Source organism: Pristiophorus japonicus, chromosome 4 (genome assembly GCF_044704955.1).
Source record: "Pristiophorus japonicus isolate sPriJap1 chromosome 4, sPriJap1.hap1, whole genome shotgun sequence".
Classification (NCBI taxonomy): Eukaryota; Metazoa; Chordata; class Chondrichthyes; family Pristiophoridae; genus Pristiophorus; species Pristiophorus japonicus.
The window spans coordinates 121,601,942-121,627,750 of NC_091980.1; the positions used below are offsets into that span (position 1 = coordinate 121,601,942).

General features: G+C 46.2%; 1 protein-coding gene across 2 annotated transcripts in view; it reads left to right on the top strand.

Moving 5' to 3' along the window:
- The window catches only part of LOC139263049 (slit homolog 3 protein-like), a 625,025-nt gene that overhangs the window by 354,429 nt on the left and 244,787 nt on the right, over positions 1-25,809 (top strand). The window contains exons 5-6 of one of the 2 annotated variants that reach the window (XM_070878558.1): positions 5,529-5,600; positions 22,419-22,490. In XM_070878558.1, the coding sequence (XP_070734659.1) occupies positions 5,529-5,600; positions 22,419-22,490 (144 nt within the window). Of the gene's footprint in view, positions 1-5,528; positions 5,601-9,486; positions 9,566-22,418; positions 22,491-25,809 lie in introns of those variants that run through there. The other variant, XM_070878557.1, reaches the window with a different exon arrangement.

Here is a 25,809-nt window from a genome sequence, read left to right on the forward strand (position 1 = left end):
TGTGTTGCCTATTCATTCTCAATGTTATGGGCAAACCTCCTGACAGGCAGAATATTACAGCAGAGCCAACTGGTGATATGGGAGCTTTCTGGATAGGACAGGAGATTGGTACACTGGAACAAATTACTTATTTGGTGTAAGCCATGGATCAGCTGTAATACTCACACACCTGTGAGTCAGAAGGTTGTTGATTCAAATGCCACTTCAGAGACTTGAGTGTACTCGAGTGCTGAAGGAGCGCTGCACTGTCGGAGGTGCCATCTTTCAGATGAGATTTTAAACCGAGGTCCCATCTGCCCTCTCAGGTGAACGTAAAAGATCCCATGACACTATTTGGAAGGAGTTCTCCCCGGTGTCCTGGTCAATATTTATCCCTCAACCAACATCACTAAAACAAATGATCATTGCTGTTTGTGGGACCTTGTTGTGCACAAATTGACTGCCTACATTACAACAGTGACTACATTTCAAAAGTACTTAATTGGCTGCAAAACTCTTTGGGATGTCCTGAGGTTGGGAAAGGCAGCATATAAATGCAAGTTCTTTCATTGTTTCTTTTTATTCCTTACATTATTATATGAACATTCGAAAATGACGGGCAGGAAAAGAACAGCTGGTCCATCAAGCCTGACTCACCACTTTGGCTGGATCATCACGGCTACACACTTCTTCGCTCACCTAACCTTCCCCTCCCCCACACAACTCCAATCTCACACCCATCCCCTCAACCATCTCATCTCCTGGGAGAGGCAAAATACAGAAAAAAAAAAATCCAGGGCCAATAAGGGATAAAAAAAAACACTGTCAAATTCCTCTCCGAACCACTCAGGTGATCAAAAGCAGTCCAGGACATCACATGCACAAAGGGACCAAGTGTTCGAAAGACATTTGCCTTCTATATGATGCAATCTCTGCCCCAGTCAGGAATCGGACCATCATTATCATAGGCAGTCCCTTGAAATCAAGGAAGACTTGCTTCCACTTCAAAAGTGAGTTCTCAGGTGACTGAACCTCCAATACGGGAATTACAGTCTCTGTCACAGATGAGACAGACAGTCATTGAAGGAAAGAGTGGGTGGGACTGGTTTGCCGCACGCTCCTTCCGCTGCCTGCACTTGCTTTCTGCATGCTTTCGGCGACGAGACTCGAGGTGCTCAGTGCCCTTCCGGATGCTCTTCCTCCACTTAGGGCAGTCTTTGGCCAGGGACTCCCAGGTGTCAGTAGGCATGTTACACTTTATCAAGGAGACTTTGAGAGTGCCCTTGAAACATTTCCTCTGCCCAGCTGGGGCTCGCTTGCTGTGTAGGAGTTCTGAACAGAGCGCTTACTTTGATAGTCTTGTGTCGGGCATTCGAACAACGTGGCCTGCCCAGCGGGGCTGATCGAGTGTGGTCAGTGCTTCGATGCTGGGGATGTTGGCCTGATCGAGAACACTAACGTTGGTGCGTCTGTCCTCCCAGGGGATTTGCAGGATCGTGCGGAGACATCGTTGGTGGTATTTTTCCAGTGATCTGAGCCATACAGGAAGGTGGGTATCATTACAGCCCTGTAGACCATGAGCTTGGTGGCAGTTTTGAGGGCCTGATCTTCGAATACTCTCTTCCTCAGGTGGCCAAAGGCTGCGCTGGCGCACTAGAGGTGGTGTTGAACCTTGTTGTCGATGCATGCCCTTGCTGATAATAGGCTTCTGAGGTATGGAAAGTGGTCCACGTTGTCCAAGACCGGACCAGCTCCCTCTTGAAGGCCTGTAGAGAATCAACACCCACTGCACCAGCCAGCAATACATTCCAGAGGCTCACAATACTCTGGGAAAGGAAGAACCACTTACCATCCAGTCTATTCCTACCCTTACATAGTTTAAACTCCTGTTCCCTGATCCTCCTCTATCTGTCAAACTGGAATAATCTATCAATAGGCATGGCAATACAGCCCACTCATTCTTTGGTAAACCTCCACCAGGTTGCCTCGAAGTCTACACTGCTTCAACTAAGTATCTTTTTATTGAGCACCAAGCGGTTTGGTGTCAGTGTTACAGCAGCAACTGTTGGAATTGGGAAGTATTGTGTGTGCTTGGCGGAGGAGAGAGGGGGGCAGTGTTTGAGCTTCTGTATCCAGGCTATAGTGGTTTTACATTATGGGTGAACCCTGACACACTCAGTTAGACTTTAGTCCAGGAGCCACATTCAGTTGAACATTAATATTAGTTTGTCATTAATGAGAGGCAACTTCCTACATATGTTTAAGCCAAAGTCAGCCAAAAAAACTGACTTCTCTTGGTGCTCACCGGTGCCTAGCTGTGACAATTAAATTGCATATCATTATCATCATCATCATGAGCAGTCCCTCGAAATTGAGGAAGACTTGCTTCCACTCTAAAAGTGAGTTCTCAGGTGACTATACAGTCCAATATGGGAATTATAGTCTCTGTCACAGGTGGGTCAGACAGTCGTTGATGGAAAGGGTGGATGGGGAGCCTAGTTTGCCGCACGCTCCTTCCGCTGCCTGCGCTTGCTTTTACAGGCTCTCGGTAACGAGACTCGAGGTGCTCAGCACCCTCCCGGGTGGTCTTCCTCCACTTAAGGCGGTCTTGGACCAGGGATTCCCAGGTGCCGGTGGGGATGTTGCACTTTATCAAGGAGGCTTTGAGGGTGTCCTTGAAATGTTTCCTCTGCCCACCTGGGGCTTGCTTGCTGTGTAGGAGTTCCAAATAGAGCACTTGCTTTTGGAGGCTTGTGTCAGGCATGCAGACGATGTGGCCCGCCCAACGGAGCTGGTCGAGTGTATGCCCCAACACTCGCGCAACAGATGAGACCAAAGAGGAATTCTACTCCAGCCTCGAACAATCCCTGCACCGAGCCCCAATGGATGACAAACTGATCCTCCTCGACGACTTCAACGCCAGAGTCAGTAAGGACACAGACCTCTGGGGAGGTGTGATCAGCAGAGAGGGGGTAGGGAAAGCCAACTCCAGCGGTACCCTGCTCCTGACAAAATGCCTAGAACATGACCTTGTCATCACCAACACCTGGTTCTGTCAGAGGGACAAGTACAAGGCATCGTGGCAACACCATCACTCCAAGCACTGGCACCTGCTCGACTACGTCATCGTCCAAGCGAGGGACCACAAGAATGTGTGTATCACCCACGCCATGGTGGGAGCCGACAACTGCTGGACGGACCATGCCTAATCTGCTTCGTCATCAACATCAATATAGCCCCAAAGCAGCAACAGAAACAATGCCGCAAAAAAATCAACGCCGGGGCACTCAAGTTGCATCTCAGGTGGGCGCTGGGTGGAGTGATCTCACTGCGCACCAGATGGCGCTAGCGAGCCTAGAAGCTGAGACCATTTTCATGGTTGCGCCTGATTTGAATTTGCTTGGCGTTGACTCGCAGCTCACTGATCGGGGGAGGGGGACAGAGTTCGGCCGTCTCTCTGTGGTGTTAAACTGGAAGTTAAAGCTTGAAGAGGGAGAGACAAACCGGAAGAGTGGGGGTGGGGGACAGGGGCGGGGTAGGGCACTGTGCGGCCTGCAGCAAGTGAGCCAAGGTTTTTTGACCCAATTTTGGAGCGGCCTGCACCTATCCCTTAAGGACTGCCAGTGAGGCCACTCTGCGGCCGGTAACATTTCCAGGCTAGCTCGAAAATCAAGGCTAGTGGGTCTCGGCAATCAGAGTTTTAAAAAAAAATGTCCGCCCACTAGCCTGTTTTTCAGCATGAACAGAGCGCTAGGTAGAGACAAGTTGCCCCTATGCGTCTTCAGCTGGTAATTGGGAATGTTCTGGTCTTTGACCTCTCTGCAGCTACCAGCAACAATATGTGTGTTTACCATTCAACCAGCTTACATGCCAGATTTTATTTTATTCATCCCCCTCTCCCAACCAAGATGGAGTGTCTTTCCTCAACGAAGGATCATTTCCTCGAGGTCTAGTAGAACACTGTCTAAATCCATCTCCAACTGTGGTGGAGAGATTGGCCTGACAAGCTCTCAATTTGGAGTTGCCACTGGAACGTGAACCTGTAATCATGCTAATGTTAACGCTGCTCCAGCATTAGACATAGCTGATCTAAGCTGGAGCACTTCAGATATATGATCATGGAGATGCTTTTTAGAGAAGTTCTTTGTCGAATTTACATCAGATTCTTGTCAGAACATGGTTTTATCAAAGAGTTAACATTTCCCTGTTTGAGGGTGGCTGCAACTGGGCCAGTTAAAGAACTGAAGTCAAAAGTTTGAAAAGTAAAAACGCTGGAACTCTGGTTAACTTATGTAAGGTTGAAAACCAAATGAAGAGCTTTCTCTTAAATCCATTGAACAGGTCTTTCTTTCTCTCTGTGTCTCTCACACACAATAAACTGTTGAAGGGAAGCATCAGGCATTGAAAGCAAAGATTAGATCTGTCACTTTAAATTACATCATCCACACTAACGGGCGAAGGATCGGAAAAGAGCTATTCAATGTGGCTGAAAGGATTGATGCAGTTAAATTTTCTTGTAAAAATCCACTTTGTTGCCTCTCGCTCTATGTCTCTCCCTTCTATTTCGCATTATCTTTGTCTCCTCTTCTCTTTCTTGCTCTCCCTCTCTGTTCCTCTCTCACTTTCTTCCGCTCGCTCTGCCATCCACTCTGTCCTGTCCCATCTATCCTTCTCCGCCTCCTCCATCTATCTTGGTCACTCTCTATTCCCATCTTGCTCTGTCTCATTTCCTCATTGGTCCCTCTCTCTCCATCACTCGTTTTCCTTCTCACTTTCTCCCTGCTCCTGCTGTTTCTTTTTCTTTCTTTTTATCTCTCCCTCTCTCTATCACTCTTTGTCTCGCACTTTCTCTGTTCATGGGGCTATTTGATTATATGCAGTTAAAAAAATCTTCATGTCTCTGTCTATCTCTCCCTTACTCTCTTCAGTTTGATTGTATGTATGCCTTTACTCTTCACTTGTCTGTTTTTCTTCTCCTTTCTGTTCATCTCTGTCTTTACCTCCCTCTCTCTGCCTTGTCTGTATGTGTACATCTCTGTCTGTAAGTGCATTTTCTCCCTCCCTGGCTCTCAGTTTCATGGAGTTTTGACGATTTCTGTTCAGTTTGGTAGATAGAAATGCCATCACAATATATATTGATCGACTTTTTTTTGCTTGAAAGAATGTTGCCAAAATTAATTTAGCTGCGACTGATTAACTCAATTTAAAAGGATTGGGAATATGAAATCATTTTTTAAAAATTTGCATATAATCTTTAAGCAAAATGCATAGATAAACAATTGCAAACTTTGCGCTATTTTAAAGCCATTCAGCTAATGTATTTTTAACTAGATTGACTATGGGTTTAGTCAATCAGTGTGGTTGAAATTCTGAAAGAGCTAAATGTGCATGAAATAGGAAATCTTGTCAGTGCACCAAATAATTACACTTTGTTTTAAACAGTTTGGCCAGCCAGTATAGTGAAGGGGGTCCTTACTGTCTCTCTTGTCATGACTTACTTTTACTGGCTCAACTTCCTCAATCGTAAACCCAGTGTTTCTTATTTACAGCGACCTCAGTGAGAACCGGATTCAAGCTCTTCCCAGAAAAGCTTTCCGTGGGATTGTCGACATCAAAAACTTGTGAGTAATAATCTACTTTTTTTTTTACACACTGTGGTCTCAGTGTTCCTTTATACAATCCTGAAAAACCTCAACCAGGTGACCCACAACTAAAATAGATTTCCTCTGCCTCACTCCAGTGCAATGCTGAGGGAGTGCTACATTGTTGGAGGTGACGGCTTTTGGAGCAGACGCTAAACCGAGGCCCCGCCTGCTCTCTCAGGTGGATGTAAAAGATCCCATGGCACTATTTCAAAGAAGAACAGGAGAGTTCTCTCTCATGTCCTGGCCAATATTTATCCCTCAATTAACATAACAAAAACAGATTATCTGGTCATTATCACATTGCGGTTTGTGCGAGTTTGCTGTGCGCAAATTGGCTGCTGCGTTTCCCACATTACAACAGTGAATGCACTCCAAAAGTACTTAATTGGCTGTAAAGCGCTTTAAGACGTCTGGTGGTCGTGAAAGGTGCTATATAAATATAATTGTTTCTTTCTTTTCTTTATCAATGTGGCATGTGCAGTGAAATCCTTAATCATTCAATTTAGCAATCTCACTCTTAGAGGTCACGACTAGAACATAAGAACATAAGAAATAGGAGCAGGAGTAGGCCATTAAGCCCCTCGTGCCTGCTCCGCCATTTAATAAAATCATGGCTTATCTGATCATGGACTCAGTTCCATTTCCCTGCCCGCTCCCCATAACACTTTACTCCCTTATCGCTCAAAAATCTGTCTATCCCCGCCTTAAATATATTCAATGTCTAAGCCTCCACAGCTCTCTGGGGCAGAGAATTCCATAGATTTACAACCCTCTGAGAGAAGAAATTTCTCCTCATCTCAGTTTTAAATGGGTGGCCCCTTATTCTGAGACTATGAACCCTAGTTCTAGTTTACCCTATCAGTGGAAATATCCTCTCTGCGTCCACCTTGTCAAGCCCCCTCATTATCTTATATGTTTCGATAAGATCACCTCTCATTCTTCTGAACTCCAATGAGTAGAGGCCAAACCTACTCAACCTTTCTTCATAAGTCAACCCCCTCAATTAAGTAGTGAACCTTCTCTGAACAGCCTCCAATATCCTTCCTTAAATCTCACAGTTATGAATTGAGATGATTTTCTGAGTCTAAATGTAAGGCCCATTCTTTGGGGAGTTGTGTAAAGTGGCCTTTATCCCTTTTTCTAACCCATCCTATATCTGACCTGGGAAAGCACAAAGGAGTTTACACCACATCTACCCAGGAGCTGACCTGGAAGATTTTGATGTTAAATTTAGGTGTGAAATTAAAGAGCAATGCATTCCCCTCCACTAACATCCATCACCTTAACAAACAAAAAAAATAAATCAGAGATATAAACGTAACGTGACAGGCACCTTTGGATGTCAATTTGAAGAATTTGGATTATTTTTTTCAAGCTATAGTGGATTTGGTTTTAGTCATTACTGCCTGTAGTGATCACTTGTAATGGTTGATCGAAAACTGTAACCCATATGTTACTGTATTTGCATTAATCAGTTGGGCTCAGTTATATTGATCAGGTTAGTGTTACTGTACTTAAACCATATTGTGTGAACGACCTCTGAAATTCTTTCCAACCCTGAAATAACAGGGGAGTAGTGCAGTGCCACAGATCTGTGGCACAACAGATTTCACTTTATCACTATGGAGTGCACAAAGCAAAGCCTGGCATTTCTTTAATTGAACCTCCAAGGTGCCCTCCAGTCAGATCTCAAAACTCACTGAAAGAAAAGTGCTGTGACTGGAACTACAGGTATCTGAGTCCTAGCACAACTGCCCCACCCCCATCCCAGTCCCAACCATTGACCCTCCCCCCCAACCATTCCATTGCCCCTCCCTCACCCAGGTCCATCACCACTACCCCTCCCCCACCTCAGTCCCCGCCAGTGCCCCTCCCCCACCCCAGTCCATCATCACTGTCCCTCCCCCACCCCAGTCCCCGTCACTGCCCCTCCCCCACCCCGGTCCATCACCACTGCCCCTCCCCCGTCACTGCCCCTCCCCCACCCCAGTCCATCATCACTGTCCCTCCCCCTACCCCAGTGGCAGTGCTGCGCCCCCCCCCCCCCCCCGGGCTCAGTAACGAGCACTGACACTCTCCCTCTTCCTGTCTCCTCACATGGGCCCTAATGTTCTGTCTTTCCCAACCTGCCCATCTCAGTCCCAATGCTCTATTCCTTCCTGCCCCCCAGAATCCCAATTCTCTGCCTGTCCCTACCAGTCCATCTGTTTCTTGCTGCTGCTGCTTCCCCGTGTCACCTGTAGTGGCTGAGGATAAATATAAGGCAGAAGAATAAAGAGAATAGTATAAAGCAATGTGAAAAGAAGAGAACTCGGGAAGTCGGACATTACATCCTTTTAGTATCTTGTGGCTTAGGGTTGAATTGTCCCAGTAATTTGGGCGATGGATGCTGTCAGGAAGGCTACTGTTTTATGCAGAAGTCCTTTGTTCATTCGTTAATGGGATCAGAGGACTTCTAAGTCTTGGAGAGCAATGGACTGAACAAAATCCATGCATCCAAGCATGCTTCATGTGTAATAATTAAACTTGGACCTATCCAAATCAGTTCTTGTAGCCAAAACCCAAGATGTGATGGAACAGCTGCTTGAATTTCTATCCCACATATCCGGTTATTTTTTATTTCTGAAACCAAAACCTGTTGTGACTTAGAGTCCTACAATAAATCAAACTCACTAGTGTAAGCTTAAAAAAAGGAAGAGGCCTAAGATGGTTGCAAGATCACGTATTGCCTTTCTATGCGAGGCTAAGTAAAATGGTTGCAGTGATTTATATTTATTGAGTAAATGTTTCAAGAAATCCACGCTGTTAGGCATAAGAGAGAGCTAATTTATCATAAAATATATTGCAATTCTTAATTACTCTTTCAAGCGGCTTTATTGGAGCCATGAACCCTGGATACGTCATTCTGACAATGTTCCCCTTTCACATCCATTTTATTATTCAGTTACTTACAATCCTTTTGACTGTTGCATGTTTCCCCCCCCAGCTTTTCAACTGAATTGTTTTCTACTGTGAAAGAATGTCCGATAAGGATTCCCCATTGCCCCTGTCGTGCCGCTAGACGTCTGGGTGTGAGTGGGGAAGTGACCTTTTACCTTTGGGACCTAAGTACATCAATTTAAGCCCAGACGGAGTGGATGGAAGTCTCCTGTCTCTGTGGCTGCAATTCTCTTAAGTGATATTGGAGTTTCGGCACACACGTTGCGAGTGGGAAAGCAGGAACGGGGTACTGAGGGAATGATCAGCCATGATCTTATTGAATGGTGGTGCAGGCTCGAAGGACCGGATGGCCTACTCCTGCACCTATTTTTTTTGTTTCTATGTTTCTATATTTCACTGCTGTAAACTACCCATAATTCAGCATGAGTTGACTCTCCATTGAACAATATCATTTTTCTGAAGAAGCTTAGAGAGTTCTCCCAGTCTCCTGGCCAGCATTCTCCACTCAACCAACATCACCAAAACTAGATTAACTGGTCATTCATCTCATTGCGGTTTGTGGGACCTTGCTGTGTGTAAATTGACTGGATATTTACTCTCAAAATTATAGCGACTAAACTTCAAATAGTAATTCATTGGCTATGAAGCACCTTGGGGCATCCGAAGCTTGTGAAAGGTGCTCTATAATTCCAAGTTCTTCCTTTCTGCTGCAGAAACCCTATGCGTTTATCAACTCGCAGCTAGCTTTGTCCAGCACTCTTTTTCTTGGCCTTCTGACTTCAACCTTCCATAAACTGCAAGTCATCTGAAACCCACAGCCTGTTCTCTTATCGGCACTAAGACAGACTTTGGTAGAAGATCGTCAGAAACCGCAGGGAAAGGAATTAAAAACACTAGTCAGACTTGAAAGGCAAAACACCAAGCAGCCATGTCGGGTAAAAATGAATTGGCACTTCATTGGTGCTGTGTCCAAAGAGTGTTCCTAAAGATTGAAATATGAGGTGAGTTAAAAGGCCTCTTTAGCAGCTGTGCTTGGTGGTGTTGTTGGTGTGGATGTAACAGACTAGAACATTTTTGTGAGGCCATGCTTGCAAGAGGCATATCTTTTGTTCAGTGTGTCATGTATGTAATCTTTATGTAACTGTAACCTTCATGTAACAACACTGTACACTGTATACACCTAAGAAATGCACACCTTGACCACAGGGGGTGAACTTGTGGCAGACACTCCTCACCTGGTCATCCAGGTATATAAAGGGAGGTCCCACGCAGGGTCATCACTCCTTAGTCCTGTGAATAAAGGTACAGGTCACAAAGTGACCTTGTCTCCAGTATGTGCCTCGTGTTGATTTACAGTAGAATGTAAGGACATAACATTTAGCGACGAGAAACGGGAATCAACAACTCACGAGAATGGCCACCGGTAGCACAGAGGAACAGACTGTGTTGGTGAGGACTGGGACAATTTCGTTGAGAGGCTCCAGCAGAGCTTTGTCACGAAGGACTGGCTGGGAGATGCAGCGGCTGACAAGCGAAGGGCGCATCTACTGACCAGCTGTGGACCTAAGACGTACGCGCTGATGAAAGACCTGCTCGCACCCGAGAAGCCGGCGGACAAGACCTTTTGAGGAGCTCAACAAACTGATCGGTGAGCACCTTAAACGGCGAGCAGTATACACATGGCCCGACACCGATTCTATACACGTCGGGAAGGACAGAGCATATCGGACTTTGTTGTGGGCCTTCGGCGCTTGGCCAGCCTCTGTAAGTTCACAGATGCCTGCAGGAGGAGATGTTATGGGATTTCTTCATTGAGGGCATTGGTCATGCCGGGATTTTTAGGAAGCTAATTGAGACCAAGGACTTGACCTTGGAAGCAGCGGCGTTGATGGCTCAAACCTTCATGGCAGGGGAGAAGGAAACCAAGATCATATACATGCACAACTCTGCTCCCAACATGGTGATGGAGCAAGGAGTTAACATTGTAAATGCGACACAGAACCCCGCAGGCAGGCAAGGGCAATTCAACAGCGCCCAGGCAGTAACAGACTCTAGAGTGGGTCCTCAACAGAGACAATGGCAGGTTAAACAGACATTTACACCATCATAAGGGACAATGCTTCCTGGGATGGGGCTATTGACACCCACTAACAGAGTGTTCAAGAGTAATCAAAGAGACAATCAGAGAGGAATGCCTGGTAACAGCTCGTTTGTTCACAACAATCTCAGCTCATGCTGGAGGTGCGGGGGCAGACTTGCTGCAAAAAACCTGTAGGTTTCAACAATTTATCCGCAGAAATTGTAACTTAAGTGGACATTTAGCCAGAATGTGCAGGAAGCCCGCAGCGAGGCTGGTTTACGAAGTGGATGAACCACAAGAGGGGTCTGCAAGGCAGGGTTATACTTGGGACACAGCAATGGACGCTGAAGTTCAGTGGGTCCACAGCACATACACAAAGACACCACCTATGATGATGAGAGTACTGTTAAACGGCATCCCGGTACGCATGGAGCTGGACACAGGAGCCAACCAGTCACTTATGAGTGTCCAACAATTCGAGAAACTATGGCCACTCAGAGCTAGCAGACCCAAACTAGAACGCATTGACACGCAATTAGAGACGTACACCAAAGAGATCATCCCAGTGCTAGGCAGTGCAATGTTGGTGGTCACACATAATGGATCAGAGAACCGGCTGTCACTCTGGATTGTCCTGGGAAATGGTCCCGTGCTTCTGGGGAGGAGCTGGCTCGCTGAGATGAACTGGAAATAGGGGGATGTGCATGCCATTTCATCTGTGGAGCGAAGTTCATGCTCACAGGTCCTACAAAAGTCTGAGTCACTATTTCAACCTGGTGTCGGGACTTTCAAAGGTACCAAAGTAGTGATACACATCACCCCGGACGCCACACCAGTGCACCATAAAGCCAGAGCAGCGCTGTATGTGATGCGGGAGAAAATTGAGAGTGAGTTGGACAGGTTGCTAAGAGAGGGCATAATTTTGCCTGTTGAATTCAGCGACTGGGCAAGCCCCATCGTCCCTGTCCTAAAAACGGATAGCTCGGTCAGGATCTGTGGCGACTACAAGGCCACCATCAACTGAGTGTCACTACAAGACCAATACCCGCTTCCGAGAGTGGAGGATCTTTTTGCCACACTGGCAGGCGGCAAGCTGTTCACCAAGTTGGACCTCACTCCGGCCTACATGACCAAAGAACTGGCCGAAGAATCCAAGCTACTGACCACCATCACCACGCACAAGGGGCTGTTTGTTTACAACAGATGTCCATTCAGCAGCCTCTATCTTTCAAAGGAACATGGAAAGCCTGCTCACATCCATCCCCGGAACAATCGTATTTCAGGACGACATCCTTATCATGGGTCAAGACACCGAGGAACAGCTCCACAACCTGGAGGAGGTGCTATGCCGACTGGACCGGGTAGGCCTGCGACTAAAGAAGTCCAAGTGTGTGTTTTTGGCCCCAGAGGTTGAGTTTTTGGGCAGGAGGGTTGCCGCAGACGGGATCCGGCCTACTGAATCCAAAACGGAGGCGATTCGCCATGCGCCCAGGCCTGGCAACACATCGGAGTTGCGTTCATTTCTGGGACTATTGAACTATTTTGGGAACTTTCTGCCGAATTTAAGCACATTGTTGGAGCCGCTACATGTGCTCCTGCATTATTGTTGCGATTGGTTTTGGGGGGACTGTCAGGAACAGGCTTTCAATCAGGCGTGGAACCTGCTTTGTTCTAATAAGCTGTTGACCCTGTACAACCCCTGTAAGAAATTGGTTCTGACATGTGATGCATCATCCTACGGGGTTGGGTGCGTGTTGCAGCAGAGTAATGATGAGGGCCAACTCCAACCTGTGGCTTATGTCTCCAGGTCACTCTCCCAAGCAGAACGGGGATATGGGATGGTTGAAAAGGAAGTACTCGCATGTGTCTACAGGGTGAAAAACATGCACTAGTACCTTTGTGGCAGAAGGTTCGAATTAGAAATGGACCACAAGCCATTAACATCCCTGTTGTCCGACAGCAAAGCTGTCAATGCCAATGCATCAGCTCGCATACAGCGATGGGCTCTCATGCTGGTTGTGTATGACTACACCATACAGCTCCGGCCAGGCACTAAAAATTGCGCTGATGCACTCAGCAGGCTTCCACTGGCCACCACTGAGGGGGCATCGGAGAAAAGCGCTGAGATGGTCATGGCTGTCGATGCTTTCGACAGCGCAGGCTCCCCATCACAGCCCACCAGATCAAAACCTGGACAAACAGAGATCCCCTCCTATCCTTGATTAAGAAATGTGTCCTTACTGGGGATTGGGCACCCGGACACAGAGCATGCCCAGAAGAGGTCAGACCGTTTCACAGACGGATGGATGAACTCTCCATCCAAGCCGACTGCCTACTATGGGGCAGCCGGGTAGTCATGCCCCAGAAGGGAAGGGAAGCATTCATCAGGGAACTCCACAGCGAGCACCCAGGCATTGTGCTAATGAAGGCCATTGCCCAGTTACATGTATGGTGGCCGGGAATAGATGCAGACCTGGAACACTGTGTTCACAGGTGCACGACGTGTGCCCAGATGGGCAATGCCCCCAGGGAGGCCCCGCTCAGCCCGTGGCTCTGGCCCACCAAACCATGGTCACGTATTCACGTAGACTACGCGGGCCCGTTCATGGGGAAAATGTTCCTCGTTGTTGTTGATGCATACTCGAAATGGAGCGAGTGCATCATATTGAATTCGTGCATGACCCACCACAGTGGAGAGCCTGCGTGCGGTCTTTGCGACCCACGGCTTGCCGGACATCCTGGTTAGCGACAACGGCCCATGCTTCACTTGCTATGAATTCCGGGAGTTCATGTCGGGTAATGGCATCAAACATGTCAGGACAGCACCGTTCAAGCCGGCTTCCAATGGCCAGGCAGAACGTGCGGTCCAAAGTAGAAAACAAGGCATGCTCCGGATTCAAGGACCCTCCCTTGAATGCCACCTATTGCACCTCCTGCTGGCCTATAGGTCCCGACCGCATTCGTTCACGGGAGTCCTGCCAGCGGAACTACTCATGAAACGTACACTTAAAACTCGGCTGTCCCTCATTCATCCAGTCCTGTCAGACATTGTTGAGGGCAAGCGCCAGTCCCAAAATGAGTGCATTGATCGTAACTCAAAGGGGAGATGTATAGAAATTGATGACCATGTATTTGTTCTCAATCACGCTTTGGGGCCCAAGTGGCTTGAGGGTACTGTAATTGGTAAAGAGGGGAATAGGGTCATAGTGGTCAGAGTTAACAATAGACAGATATGCCGCAAGCATCTGGACCAAGTAAAAAAAAAGGTTCAGCACGGACACTGAGGAAGATCATGAGATGCTGCCCACACCACTGCCAGTGAATGAGCAACAAGAACCTTCAGCAGCATGCACAGTCCCTGCGGCCAGCCCGGATGAGCCGGAATCACCACAGGTGACAAAGACGCATGCCAAGGCTCAACAACCAGAGCCCCAACTGCGGCGCTCCACGAGAGAGCGTCAACTGCCTGAAAGACTCAATCTTTGACCCAAAGACATTGGGGGGAGGTGATGTCATGTATGTAATCTTCATGTAACTGTAACCTTCATGTAATAACACTGTACACTGTATACACCTAAGAAATGCACACCTTGACCACAGTGGGTGAACTTGTGGGAGACCCTCCTCACCTGGTCATCCAGATATATAAAGGGAGGTCCCACGCAGGGTCATTACTCCTTGGTCCTGTGAATAAAGGTTCAGGTCACAGAGTGACCTTGTCTCCAGTATGTGCCTTGTGTTGATTTACAGTAGAGTGTAAGGACATAACACAGTGGATGTCTGTGGCCTACTTGGAGGAAGAAGAGGAGAAAGAAAATAGGCATTCTGCGCAAGGGACAGGATGTGAAAGAGGACAGCTCACACCAACCATTAGTCTTCCCACCAACTGTGCGGGCTGTGTTGAAGATTCCTGCAATTAAAGGAAGAACGTGGCAACCTTGAACTTTTATTTAACCTCTGGCTCCTTCCAAGGGACATCAGTAATATCAACCAATCACCAGTCCATGCAGGTACCAACTAGGTGACTAACGGCTTCATCACTTTCTCTGCACGTATTTGCAAACAGCAACAGTGCTAAAAACAAGCCCTTCCAAACCCTCAGGCTCACAGAATTCACGCTGAACAAACCAGCAAATAAAATATGTAAACACAAATAGGCCGAGTTGCCTTCACTTCAAGGTTAGATTGGCAGGACTCAGCAGCCGAATGTGGCCCCGTGTCATAAATCCATGCTGACTTCCTCTTGCCTACCTGACCATTTCATTATCTTTTCTGTTAATTGTGTCAAGGGATCTCCTACATTCCCCCATACTTGGGCCTCAGGTTAACGTCTCATCCAAAAGGCAGCATTCCCAGCTATACAGTGCTCTCTCAGCACTGCACCAGAGTGTCAGCCTAGATTATGTGTTCGAGTTCTAGAGTGGAGCCACCAAGAATCCATGTGGACTCCCTCTTATCGTAGCTATCTAGTCGTTTTGTTATCCCTTCTTTCAGGACAACTTTTAATACTTTACCTATAGCAGATGTTAGGTTCCCTGGTCTGTAGTTTCCTAGGTTGAAAGTTTGGTCTTGTGTTAGTTCCTTTCCAATCCTCAAGGACAACTCCCATTTCTCACGACTCTCTAAAGATAGTGATAAGGCCATGACAATTTTGCCAGCCATTTCTTTAAGTACCCTCGTTATGAAGTTCATCCGAGCCTGGTGTATTGCCTTCCTTTAACTCCCTTAACCAATCAGTGACTGCCTTATCGGAATGTTCACACAGGATATCCTGGCAGAATGGAGAGGGATGTTCTCTGTGGTGCAGTCAACTGGTGGGGACTATTTGCACATCTGTTTACTGTCATGATCACGTTGCCCATTTATTGGCTTCAGACTGTTCGAGCTAGGATGTAATAAAACAAACAGTATTCATACCCACTACAAAGCCAGGGCTAAAATGATCTCCAAATTGTGATTGGCTTGGGCCAATTGAAAATATGTAGCAGATGTGAAAATATTCAAATCAATTCCAAAATAGGTGATGCGGAAACACCAACATTTATTTGAGTGACATAGTTTGCCAAGAATGTTGGATTAGTTACTTTTATTTTGTTGCAAATTGTTATGCAATTCCAGTTCCAACAATCCTTGAAACCTCATCCATCACCACTGTCAGAAAATGAAAGCTTTACGCTGGCCAGAATAATGGCTGTGCTTAAACAGCAGTTATGGGGTGGCAAGTCTCAGGAGAAACTGTCAATAACAGGCTGCTGCCAGAGACACGGAGGTTCAGATATGATGCCATCCAATCGCCATGTGCATGACGAGATCAGATTTCAGTAGTCAGCCCCTCCGATTCCCACAATCTATAGGCATGCTGAGCCAGTGGAGAACAATCACTTCGGTCTCAGGGAACCTCGAATAGGTTGCTTTGTTGGACCACGAGCCCATCAATCAGTGATTGGTCGACTTGTTGATGAGATTGGCCGTGTTGGAGCACTTAGCAAAGAGGACCACATGAAGGTTGCCATCTTCCTCTTCTCCCCGTTGTCATACATATTGGTCTCCGGGTTCCCCTCGTCACATAATTACCAAAGCCACGTTGAAACTTTACGGGGGCTAGCTGGAATGAAGCCGTGGAAGCAGTAGAAAAAGTGGTTGAACAAATTCCTGTGGATGCAGAAAACTATGACAAGTTTATCAACCTCGTCAAGGTGTCAGATGTTGTGGCTGTGCATTGTGTACAAGCTCCTGGAAAAAATGTTACTCCAAAGACCGGAGTCACTTTTCAGGGATTACATCCCCAAGGAGCAATGTGGGTTTAGACCTGGATGGAACACCTATGACCAGGTAAGTGCTCTCACATCAAAGCTGGTTATTGCGTGGACTTAAAACAGCATTGGCTTCTGGGAACCTGGCTGCAGCATAGTGTGGAGGGCCGAGCTACTGCTGAAAATGTCTAGAATAGCATACTGCGAACTAACATTGCGCTACTAACAGCCACACTCACCAACCGCAAGTTCCAAGTACATCTCCTGGTGCAGATGAGCAGGCCTCAACTACTGAATATCGGGCTCCCACAGAACTCAGCCTCGACACCATCACTTTTTAATATTTGCAGTGATATCTATAGCCCCAATCAGAGAAATTTGGATATGCAATTGACCTTGTGTTAGCCATGCAAGCAAAAACTTTTGCCCACATGGAATGCATGCTTGTAGAAGTACTTGAGGACGATGGTAAACAGTGCCAGCTTCATCCGAATGCTTAGAAAATGCTCGTCTCTGCAGTTCATTTGGACCAAACGGCAGGCAAAGAAGCGCCCGTGGTACTGAACACAAGCACAAGTTACATTGGAGTGGTCCTGGATTGTAGTCTGACGTACTGGCAAAATCCACAAATAAGCTGGGACCAGCTGAGGAGCAACAATAACCTTGGAATAAAAACAGAAAATGCTGGAAATACTCAGCATGTCAGGCAGCATCTGTGGAGAGAGAAACAGAGTTAACATTTCAGGTCAATGACCCTTCGTCAAAACTGGAAAAGTTAGGGATGTAATAGGTTTTTAAGCAAGGGGAGGGGAGGAAAGAACAAATGGGAAGGGGCTAGGCTTTAGGCTTTTATGTTTTCGGGGCGATAATGGCGGCGGGGCGGGAAAGTTAGCGGCCGGGAATACTTTGCGCTTTAATATTTAAGGTTGGGCAACTTGGCCATGCATCAGGGGGCACAGTGCTAAGGGAGGTGTTGTACACCTCTCGTGGCGCCAGGATGGGAAAATCCCGAGCTAAAGAGCCGGGCCAGGAGTGCTCCGAGAGACGTCGGGGGTGGGGGGGGGGGTTGAAGAGAGGGGAGGGGGGGGGGAAGGAGAGGGGAGGGGGGGGGAAGGAGAGGGGAGGGAGGGGGGGGGAGGGAGGAGATGGAGGGGGAGGGAGAGGGGGGGGAAGAGAGGGAGAGAGGGAGAGGGAGGGGGGGGAAGAGAGGGAGAGGGGGGGAAGAGGGAGAGGTGGGGGGTGGGGGAGAGGGGGAGGGGGGGAGAGGGAGGGAGGGGTAGTGGATGAGGACAAGGGGAATCCTATCGTGGTTCTGGGAGTGAGGGGAAGGAGTGAGAGCAGAAGTGCAGGAAATAGTAGCCTTGGCTCTCATTAATTCAGTGGCTGAATATCACACATCAACAGGGGCAGGAAGTGTACATACAAATCTTGTCGACGTGCAACTGAACAGCGCACATCGCAGGAGGGCAGAAATTAACACTGACAGTCTGACTCCCTGTCCTCACAAGTATCTTGCCATCACCTCTCAGAAGAGAAGCAGCAACAATCAGAGTATATAACTGGGTCCTGGCAACTCAGATCTGCCTATTAATGAGGATCTCCAGAAGCTCTCGAGATGCCCCTTAAGTCCAGGAAACCCTTTTGGTTTGCAGACAAAACTTTAAAAGCCTTTTACTCTCACCTAAAGGCAAGTGGCAGAGGATGTGGGTTAGGACTCAAGATCATGGACCCTGTGGATCACCAAACGTGCTGCATAAGATACGGTCACTGTGGACCACAGCAGAACTTCATACGGGCACTGCAGGACCAGGAAGATGGAGGTAGCCCAGTGTATGACTGTGAGAGACTCCAAACCAAAGAGCATCTTGTGAACCATTGCATGCTAAGATCATTCTCTTAAGGAATAACTTCTATCACCAAGGTCCATGGGGATGATGACCAACAAGGACATCGATACTAAGTGTTGCTTTACAAACTGCCATACGAAAGAAAAAGTATCAGAAAAAACAGAATCTGTTACTATTGAATAGTCCATGCAGGAATTGTTCTACAGTAAGAGGCTAAACACGTTCAGGCACAGAACTGTGTATCTGTACTGAATATCCAATGCAATCCCTAAAGTACGTGGCCTGACTACCTGAACCATTCACACTAACCATGAAGATAAACTCTGACTACCCAATCCATAAACGCTAATCCCGAAGAGATGTCCATGACTACCCAACCCACTCACACAAACCCTAATCACATAACCCATTCCTACTAACCCTAATCACATGAAGCTGACTACATAACCAGATTATACTAAATGTTGATGATGCTAACCAGAATCATTCAATTAGGTGAAGCTCAATTACAGCATGGTCGGTAACCAGAGCACACAGATTTAAGATAATTACCAAAAGAACCAGAGGCAAGATGAGGAGAATTTTTTTTTGCAGCGAGTTGTTATTGTCATGTATCTTACATTATTGTATAGCATGTTAGGATACAGTTATATATATGACTGTAATAAGATATGACCTGTAACCACCAGCATACCTTGCCACCAGGGATGCACTTGCAAGAGACAGGTATATAAGGACAGGTCTCAGGCAAGTGCAGCATTCCAGAGCTGTGAAATAAAGGTGCAGGTCCAGAGTGAACTTGACTTCACTATATGCCTCGTGTGAATCTGTACTGAGGGGACAGAACTTTACAGTTATGATCTGGAATGCACGGCCTGAAAGGGTGCAGGAAGCAGATTCAATAATAACTTTCAAAACCAAATTTGATAAATACTTAAAGAGAAACAATTTACAGGGCTATACGGAAACAGCAGGGGAGCAGGACTAATTGGATAGCTCTTGCAAAGAACCAGCACAGACAGAATGGACCGAATGGCGGCCTCCTGTGCTGTAAGATTCTATGGGGTTGAAATTGCCCCTTCCCTCAAGGTCTGTTACCGTCAGAAATCGGCGGCCACACTGCGGAGTGCAATGGTCGCAGATTTTTCGTATCATTTTGAAAATTCCGCTCCTGCAGTATCCCGGCGGGGACCCGCTCTCCCTTTCCGCTGCGCTGGCCAATCTGTCCTAAGAGCATGCAGCATCGATGTTTCCCCCCTCCCCCCCCCCCCCCCCCCATGGCAAATTTCCACCGACAAAATGTTGCTCGTGCTGCACGGTGCCAAAACTGCTTTTTCTGATAGTGCAGTGAGGTTGTAATCCTTCTAAAATGGTGGTACGGCTGCCATTAAAGGGGAGGACCTGCTACAGTTGGTTTTTGACGCCCGACTGCCATGTCGGGCCGACAATTATTGCCCTGGGTTCGGCCGGGCTGCCAACAGGCAGCCTGGCACCCCCTCTTGGGTGCCAGGCCATTGGCCCAGCCGAAACCCTCCCTGGTGGCCCAGTGGACCGAACTTAAAGAATCGCGCAGGCTCTCCCCTTGAAATGAAGGGGAGAGCCATGATGACGCGGCACCATGATGATGTCATCTGCACTACACTGATGACTGACAGCGGCCAATTTCCGGCCCTCTAGACTGCGAACTTCCGCTCTCCGCCACACATCCGCCCCCATTATGACCGACTTCTGGTCCACAGGTTAAAAAAAAAGGTCAAAGAGCGGAATTTCGTTCAGGAGGACACCATATCAACTGCAACGGTAAAAACAAGAGAAAGAGGGTAAGTGCGCCCCGTTTCCAGCGGTGGGCAATTTTGGCCCCAATGATTCTATGATTTATAAACTGTGCATGTCATAATAGCTTTTACTACACTAATCCTCATCATAGCAGCTGCAATATACTGTTCATTCATATGGCATTCAGTTACTCTCTGTGACATTTTGTGCCTAACAAGGTGATAAAATGGCAATGCAGTACCTTTCTACTTTTTGAGTCCAGTGCTGGTATCAAGTAGTTTCAGGTCAATTTTCTGCTGGCTAGAAGAGAGTAAACCTCACACCATACTGCTCCGTCAAACATTACCTATGGATCATGCAAAGCTTAAACTTGAACACTACGAAACCCAGCATTCAGCACTATGCGGGGAATCCTTTTGAACAAGTGAAATCAGCCAGCAAAAGGCTTGAAAATGATGTTCTCCTGCATTACATTTTGCTAAACTTTTCAAAAATAAAATATTTGCTTGAGAAATTCCTGCCAGTTTCTGAACCCACCCATGCCCAGGCCAGCAGCTCCTGGTTAGCAAAGGCGGCAGGAAAAACCAGGAATAGGGCATCTACTGTTATTTTTACTAATAATCATGTCATAGTTTGTTGATGAACCAATCGAATCACTCAAAAAAAAACTTTTTGAAAAAAGTTTTGGCGGCACTTTTCTTCAGTAATTGACATTTCTAATATTCATTATAAGGCCGTAGATAAAATTAAAAGATCAAAAATTGCACATTTTATAATAACATGACTAAATTTGCCAATTAAATTATCTTTTGTGCCTTTTAATACTATAATTGCAATGTTTTAATTCAAGGCCTCAACCTGTCCCAGAAGCCTGGCCTGTCCCAGAAGCCTGGGCTTCAACTTGCTTTTCTTACATCACAACAGTTGGAAAGAGGGTTCAACCATATCTGTGTTTTCTGAGCACGTGCAGTTTGGATCAATTCCGAGTATTCAATCTACATGCAGACAGGTGTAGAAGAGCTAGTTTGTATTCCCTTCTCTAGGGCCCTCCTCTACCCGGAAAGCTGATAGACCCTACTCCCCTCCAATAATTCCAGCAACTCTCCCAATAATAGGAGACTGTATTTGCAATGCTCTCTGAACCCAGAACCGCTTCCAATACTCCCAGGTCCTCAAACGTTCTTCCAAATCTTCTCCCAGATTCGAAGATCCTTCTCCGAGTGTTCCTGGATCCAAGAATGTGCAAGTGTTCCCAAAATCTCCCCCTCTAGTATTCTTGCAATCCCCCCTCCCAATGCTCATAGACCCTGGGGCTCTACTAAAGTACTGTTATGCCCTCAAACGCTATCATGAAAGGCCCCCTTCCAAGTGTTTCCAGATCCCAGGACTGCCCCAATGCTGATAAAACAGTGCACCTGGTGATACTATTGGACATAACACCTGTTCTTAGAAAACTTCTGAATCACGTTGTACAATGCAGATCTACCAGTCCATTAAAAAGAAACACTCTTACAATTTCACTGCTGATCCCCCTCCACTGCCCCCCCCCCATCCCCCCCGATTGACAGACATCCCGCACAAGCGATGTGATGGTGCATTTTGACATGATTTACATCATTGAGCTGTGTGTCGGCAAACATTTTTCTGTTCATTTGTTTACAAAGGACTTTTTCATGTTGATGGTGCTCCTTTAAAACGAGGGCCGCTTTCTCCAAAATCTTGTTTTTTTTCTCTTTTGGGTGGCAAACCCCTCACAGAGGGAAAGGAGTTGTTGGTCACTGTCAGGGCAATTTGGTAAGCTTTTGGCGCACAGCATAATTAGTGAATATCAAATGAGATTTGTTGTGCTTAATTTGGAGTGCGGTGTACTCTGTGTGCACCCGGACAGATCAGCGCAGTGATTGAGCACTCAGCATTGTGTCAGGGACTTGTCAGGCAGACTGCCAGACAGCCTCCGAAACCAGAAGAAAAGAAGGGACTAAAAAAAAAAAAATTCTGGTAGGTCGTCGAGGGCAACTGTGTGACCTCGAGTGATTTAGAAGCCTTTACTTTTAATGAAATGGTATCAATGACAGGACAGTAAAAGCCTGTAATGGATTAGGCCACCTAATGTAATGAAATTACTCCCTCTGCCTTTAAAAAACTGCGCAATTAATATTTACGGAGAGCTGATAGGCTTCTGTGCTCAGTGCGAGGCTCCTCATTCGGCGAAGGGGAAAGGCAGTGTGGTGTGCAAGGCCAGAGCAAGCCCGATGCTACTGGGTGACAGGCTCAGTTTGACTGGTGAAGGGGATGTAACAGTGTCAAGGATGTCGGGGACCCCTGCCTGCTGAGAAAGGGGGCTTTGTCTTCTCGCTGCCCCCTCTGATGTGTTCTTTGTGTTTTATTTGTCTAACAGGCAGCTGGACAACAACCACATAAGTTGTATCGAGGATGGAACCTTCAGAGCCCTGCGTGACTTGGAGATCCTGTAAGTGGACCTGGTCTCTCTCTCTCTCTCTCTCTCTCTTTTTCTCCTCCTCCTTTCCCTGTGCCTGCAGTCTGTCTCTAATCTTGCCACGTGTTAACCCATTCCTCGTTGCTAAGCTTCCTGTGTGTGCTGGAGCTGAACCCTGTCCACCAGACAGGGACCCATCACTGAGATTGCTAACGCAATGCTCTCTGCCCTCTTCCCTTGTATTTAACAAAGCCTCCCGGTGTGTATCAATCCAGCAAAGAGGCATGTGTCAGATAAAGATAACTCAATAATGAACAATACTCAAAAATCTGTCTTAAAGTGGATCAAATAAAAGCAGAGGGTTAAGTTCACAAAAATAAAGTTGTATGCAAGCAGAAAAACGATAGGAAAAAAATCTGGCCAACTGTGAAGGGTAAGGATGGAGGTGGGGGAGAATTAAGACATTAGCATCCAATGTCATTTTTATCAATAATTAAGCCCTGACTCTTTATATGAATGAATTATCCCCAAATCCTATTATAACTTTGAATGATGTTCTGTTCTTATGTTCTTATTATGTATGTGTTATGTGTGAAAGTATTTTTTATAGGGCAGGGGGAGGGCAAAGTTTTGTTTGTTGACCCTTCAGACTTGTGTAATTAAACAAACTCTGTGTGTGTGTTGGAAATCATTAACGTCTTGCAGTAAGACAGCAGAGTGAATTCTGTTGCTCACAGCATGTCCGTTTTAATTGCTAATATTTGAAATTATAGGGATTTCAGGAGACACCTCTCTCCCATCCCGTTCACAAGATCTAGAGTGGGGATTCTGGGTGTTCACTGACTCCCTGGAATTTTACATATTGGGCATATGAGGGACCGACTGGGACATTTATATGGTTAATGGAATGCCAACATTTTTAAAATTGATTTAGTGTTTTTTTTCCTCCGCTATGATTACTGGGAAGGAAGTGCAATGATGTCACGAGCAGCCGATATTTTTCACTCCGATGGCAAGATGATTCTGGATTTCACTTGCTGTCGTAGTATATAATGCAAAGCTTAAGCTGGGGCACTGTGACACCCAGCATTCAGTACTATGGGGGGAACCCTTTTGAACAAGTGAAATGAGCACAGCAAATGGCTTGAAAATGATGTTATCCAACATTATGTTTTGCTAAATGTGCTTTTTTCAAAAATAAAATATTTGCTTGTGAATTTCCTGCCAGTTTCTTAACTCCCCTCAACCCATCCATGCCCAAAACAATCATTCATGCAGCTCCTGGTTAGCAATGGAGCAGGAAATGCCAGGAATAGGGCATCCAATATCATTTTTACTAATAATCATTTTATTATCAACCTTAAAGCTACGGTCTATATCGCCCCTCTTCCCATTGTCAATGGGAATCAGTCTAGAATTATCCATTTTAAGTTATCCATTTTGCATGGAATCATGGGAATGTGTATGTGAATCATTCTTACAATGGGATTGTTTTCCATTAATGAGCCACCTGATTTGGTTACCACATTATCCCTGAAATTATTCCCCCCAAAAATCAATGCAATAGTTGGAGTCTCTTAAGTGGGCACTATCCTCAATAGAAAGCTCTTGTTATTTCTTGGTATAACTATCAGGAAAAACTGAACAGGCTGGGGTTCCTATAGAAAGGAGAAGGCTGACAAGTGACCTAATAGAGGCCTTTAAAACTATAAAGTGGGTGGATAGGGTAGATGTAGAGAAGATATTTTCACTTGTGAGAATTCTAAAATTAGATATCATAAATAGTCACTAATAAATACAATAAAGGAGAAACTTCTTTACTCAGAGAGTGGTTAGAATATGGAACTTGCGACCACATGGAGTAATTGAGGCAAATAGCATAGATGCATTTAATAGGAAGCTAGATAAGTACATGAAGGAGAAAGGAATCGAGGGACATGCTGATAGTGTGAGATGAAATAAGGTGGGAGGAGGCTCGTGTGGAGCATTAACACAAGTTGGGTCGAATGGCCTGTTTATGTGCTGTAAGTTTTATGTAATTCTATTTAAGAAAGGAGAGGTTGGAAAGCTGTGCGCCATTTCAATCTTGGTTGCAATGACACTTCATAGATGATGCATTGATACATTTTAATGTGGCTTAGCCCATCACCTCTTGGGACTGCAAAAAATAAACCATTTCCCAGACATTTTGCCTTGGTTGTGGTGTTCCATAGATGTATAGCCTTCACACGTACATAAATACAAGTTCAGATGCAGGTTGGGGGTGGGTAATGTGGACCCCATAAAGGCGGCAGGGTATTACCATTTTCAGTTGAAAAAGACTCTTCAGGAAGTGTTCCACATACACAAGCTACAGCATCCTTAGTTGCCGCAGAATAATGTTTCTCTGGCGATGTTAAATTTTGAAGTCTTCCATTAGTTAAAAAAAAATTCTTCCTGGAGTTTTCTCTTCTGAAGATTTTGGAAGTTACTTCACAGTGATGGTAACTTTAGGTGTGTGTATTTGTGCTTCTGATCGTCATGCAATCACCTCACCTTCTAATCCTGCCGAACACAAGAATGAAGGGTGGAGGCTAGCAAGAGAAGCATAACAAGTGCGCAAATTGCAGAAAACCACCCTTCCTCCCCAGCCCGCCGGGTCATTGTGAAAGTGTACACAGCGAGGAGGAAGGCATATTGCATGGACTTCGGGGGAAGTACTAAGATTGCAGGGTTGGCATCTTTAGCTCACCAGCTAATTGCTGTCAATAAATGCAGCTAATGGGGGGGACTGCAGTGACTTCACTTGAGATAAATGTTCACTTAAAAAGGACAGCTGCTGATCCGCTGGCAAACGCTTCTTAAACTCCACAGTGTTTGTCTCAGAGAATCAGCTGAGTAACATTAATCCCATTAACTGTGCAATGCTTTTAGATACTGATTTATTAATGTAAGGGATTGACCACATTTTTATAATTCAAAGTGCTCCCTTTTAGTTTTGCTCTCTCCCTGCAAGAAGCAGACAGCAGAAATTGTCATTTTTGTTTTTTTGCAATGGATCAATCAGCCCCTTTATCATTCTTCTTGATGCTTTTATGAAGGTATTACTGCTAGCCCCTTAGTCCATTTTATTGTTTGATAGAGAAAAAATAAGTTGTTTCCTTGGCAACGTCAAAGCTACAGAAGCAACCGGTGGAGTGAGGTGACCCTAATCTTACTGGCAGTAAAGCTAGCCGTTTCCAAACACGTTCGCCCAACACAGGCATCACACAGGCCCTTACCCCCCCACCACCCCCATCCTGATCCGCAGTGCATGGCACAACCCAACAGCAGTCCCTGTGGGTATCATTGTTGCAATATTACTCTGAGTCGG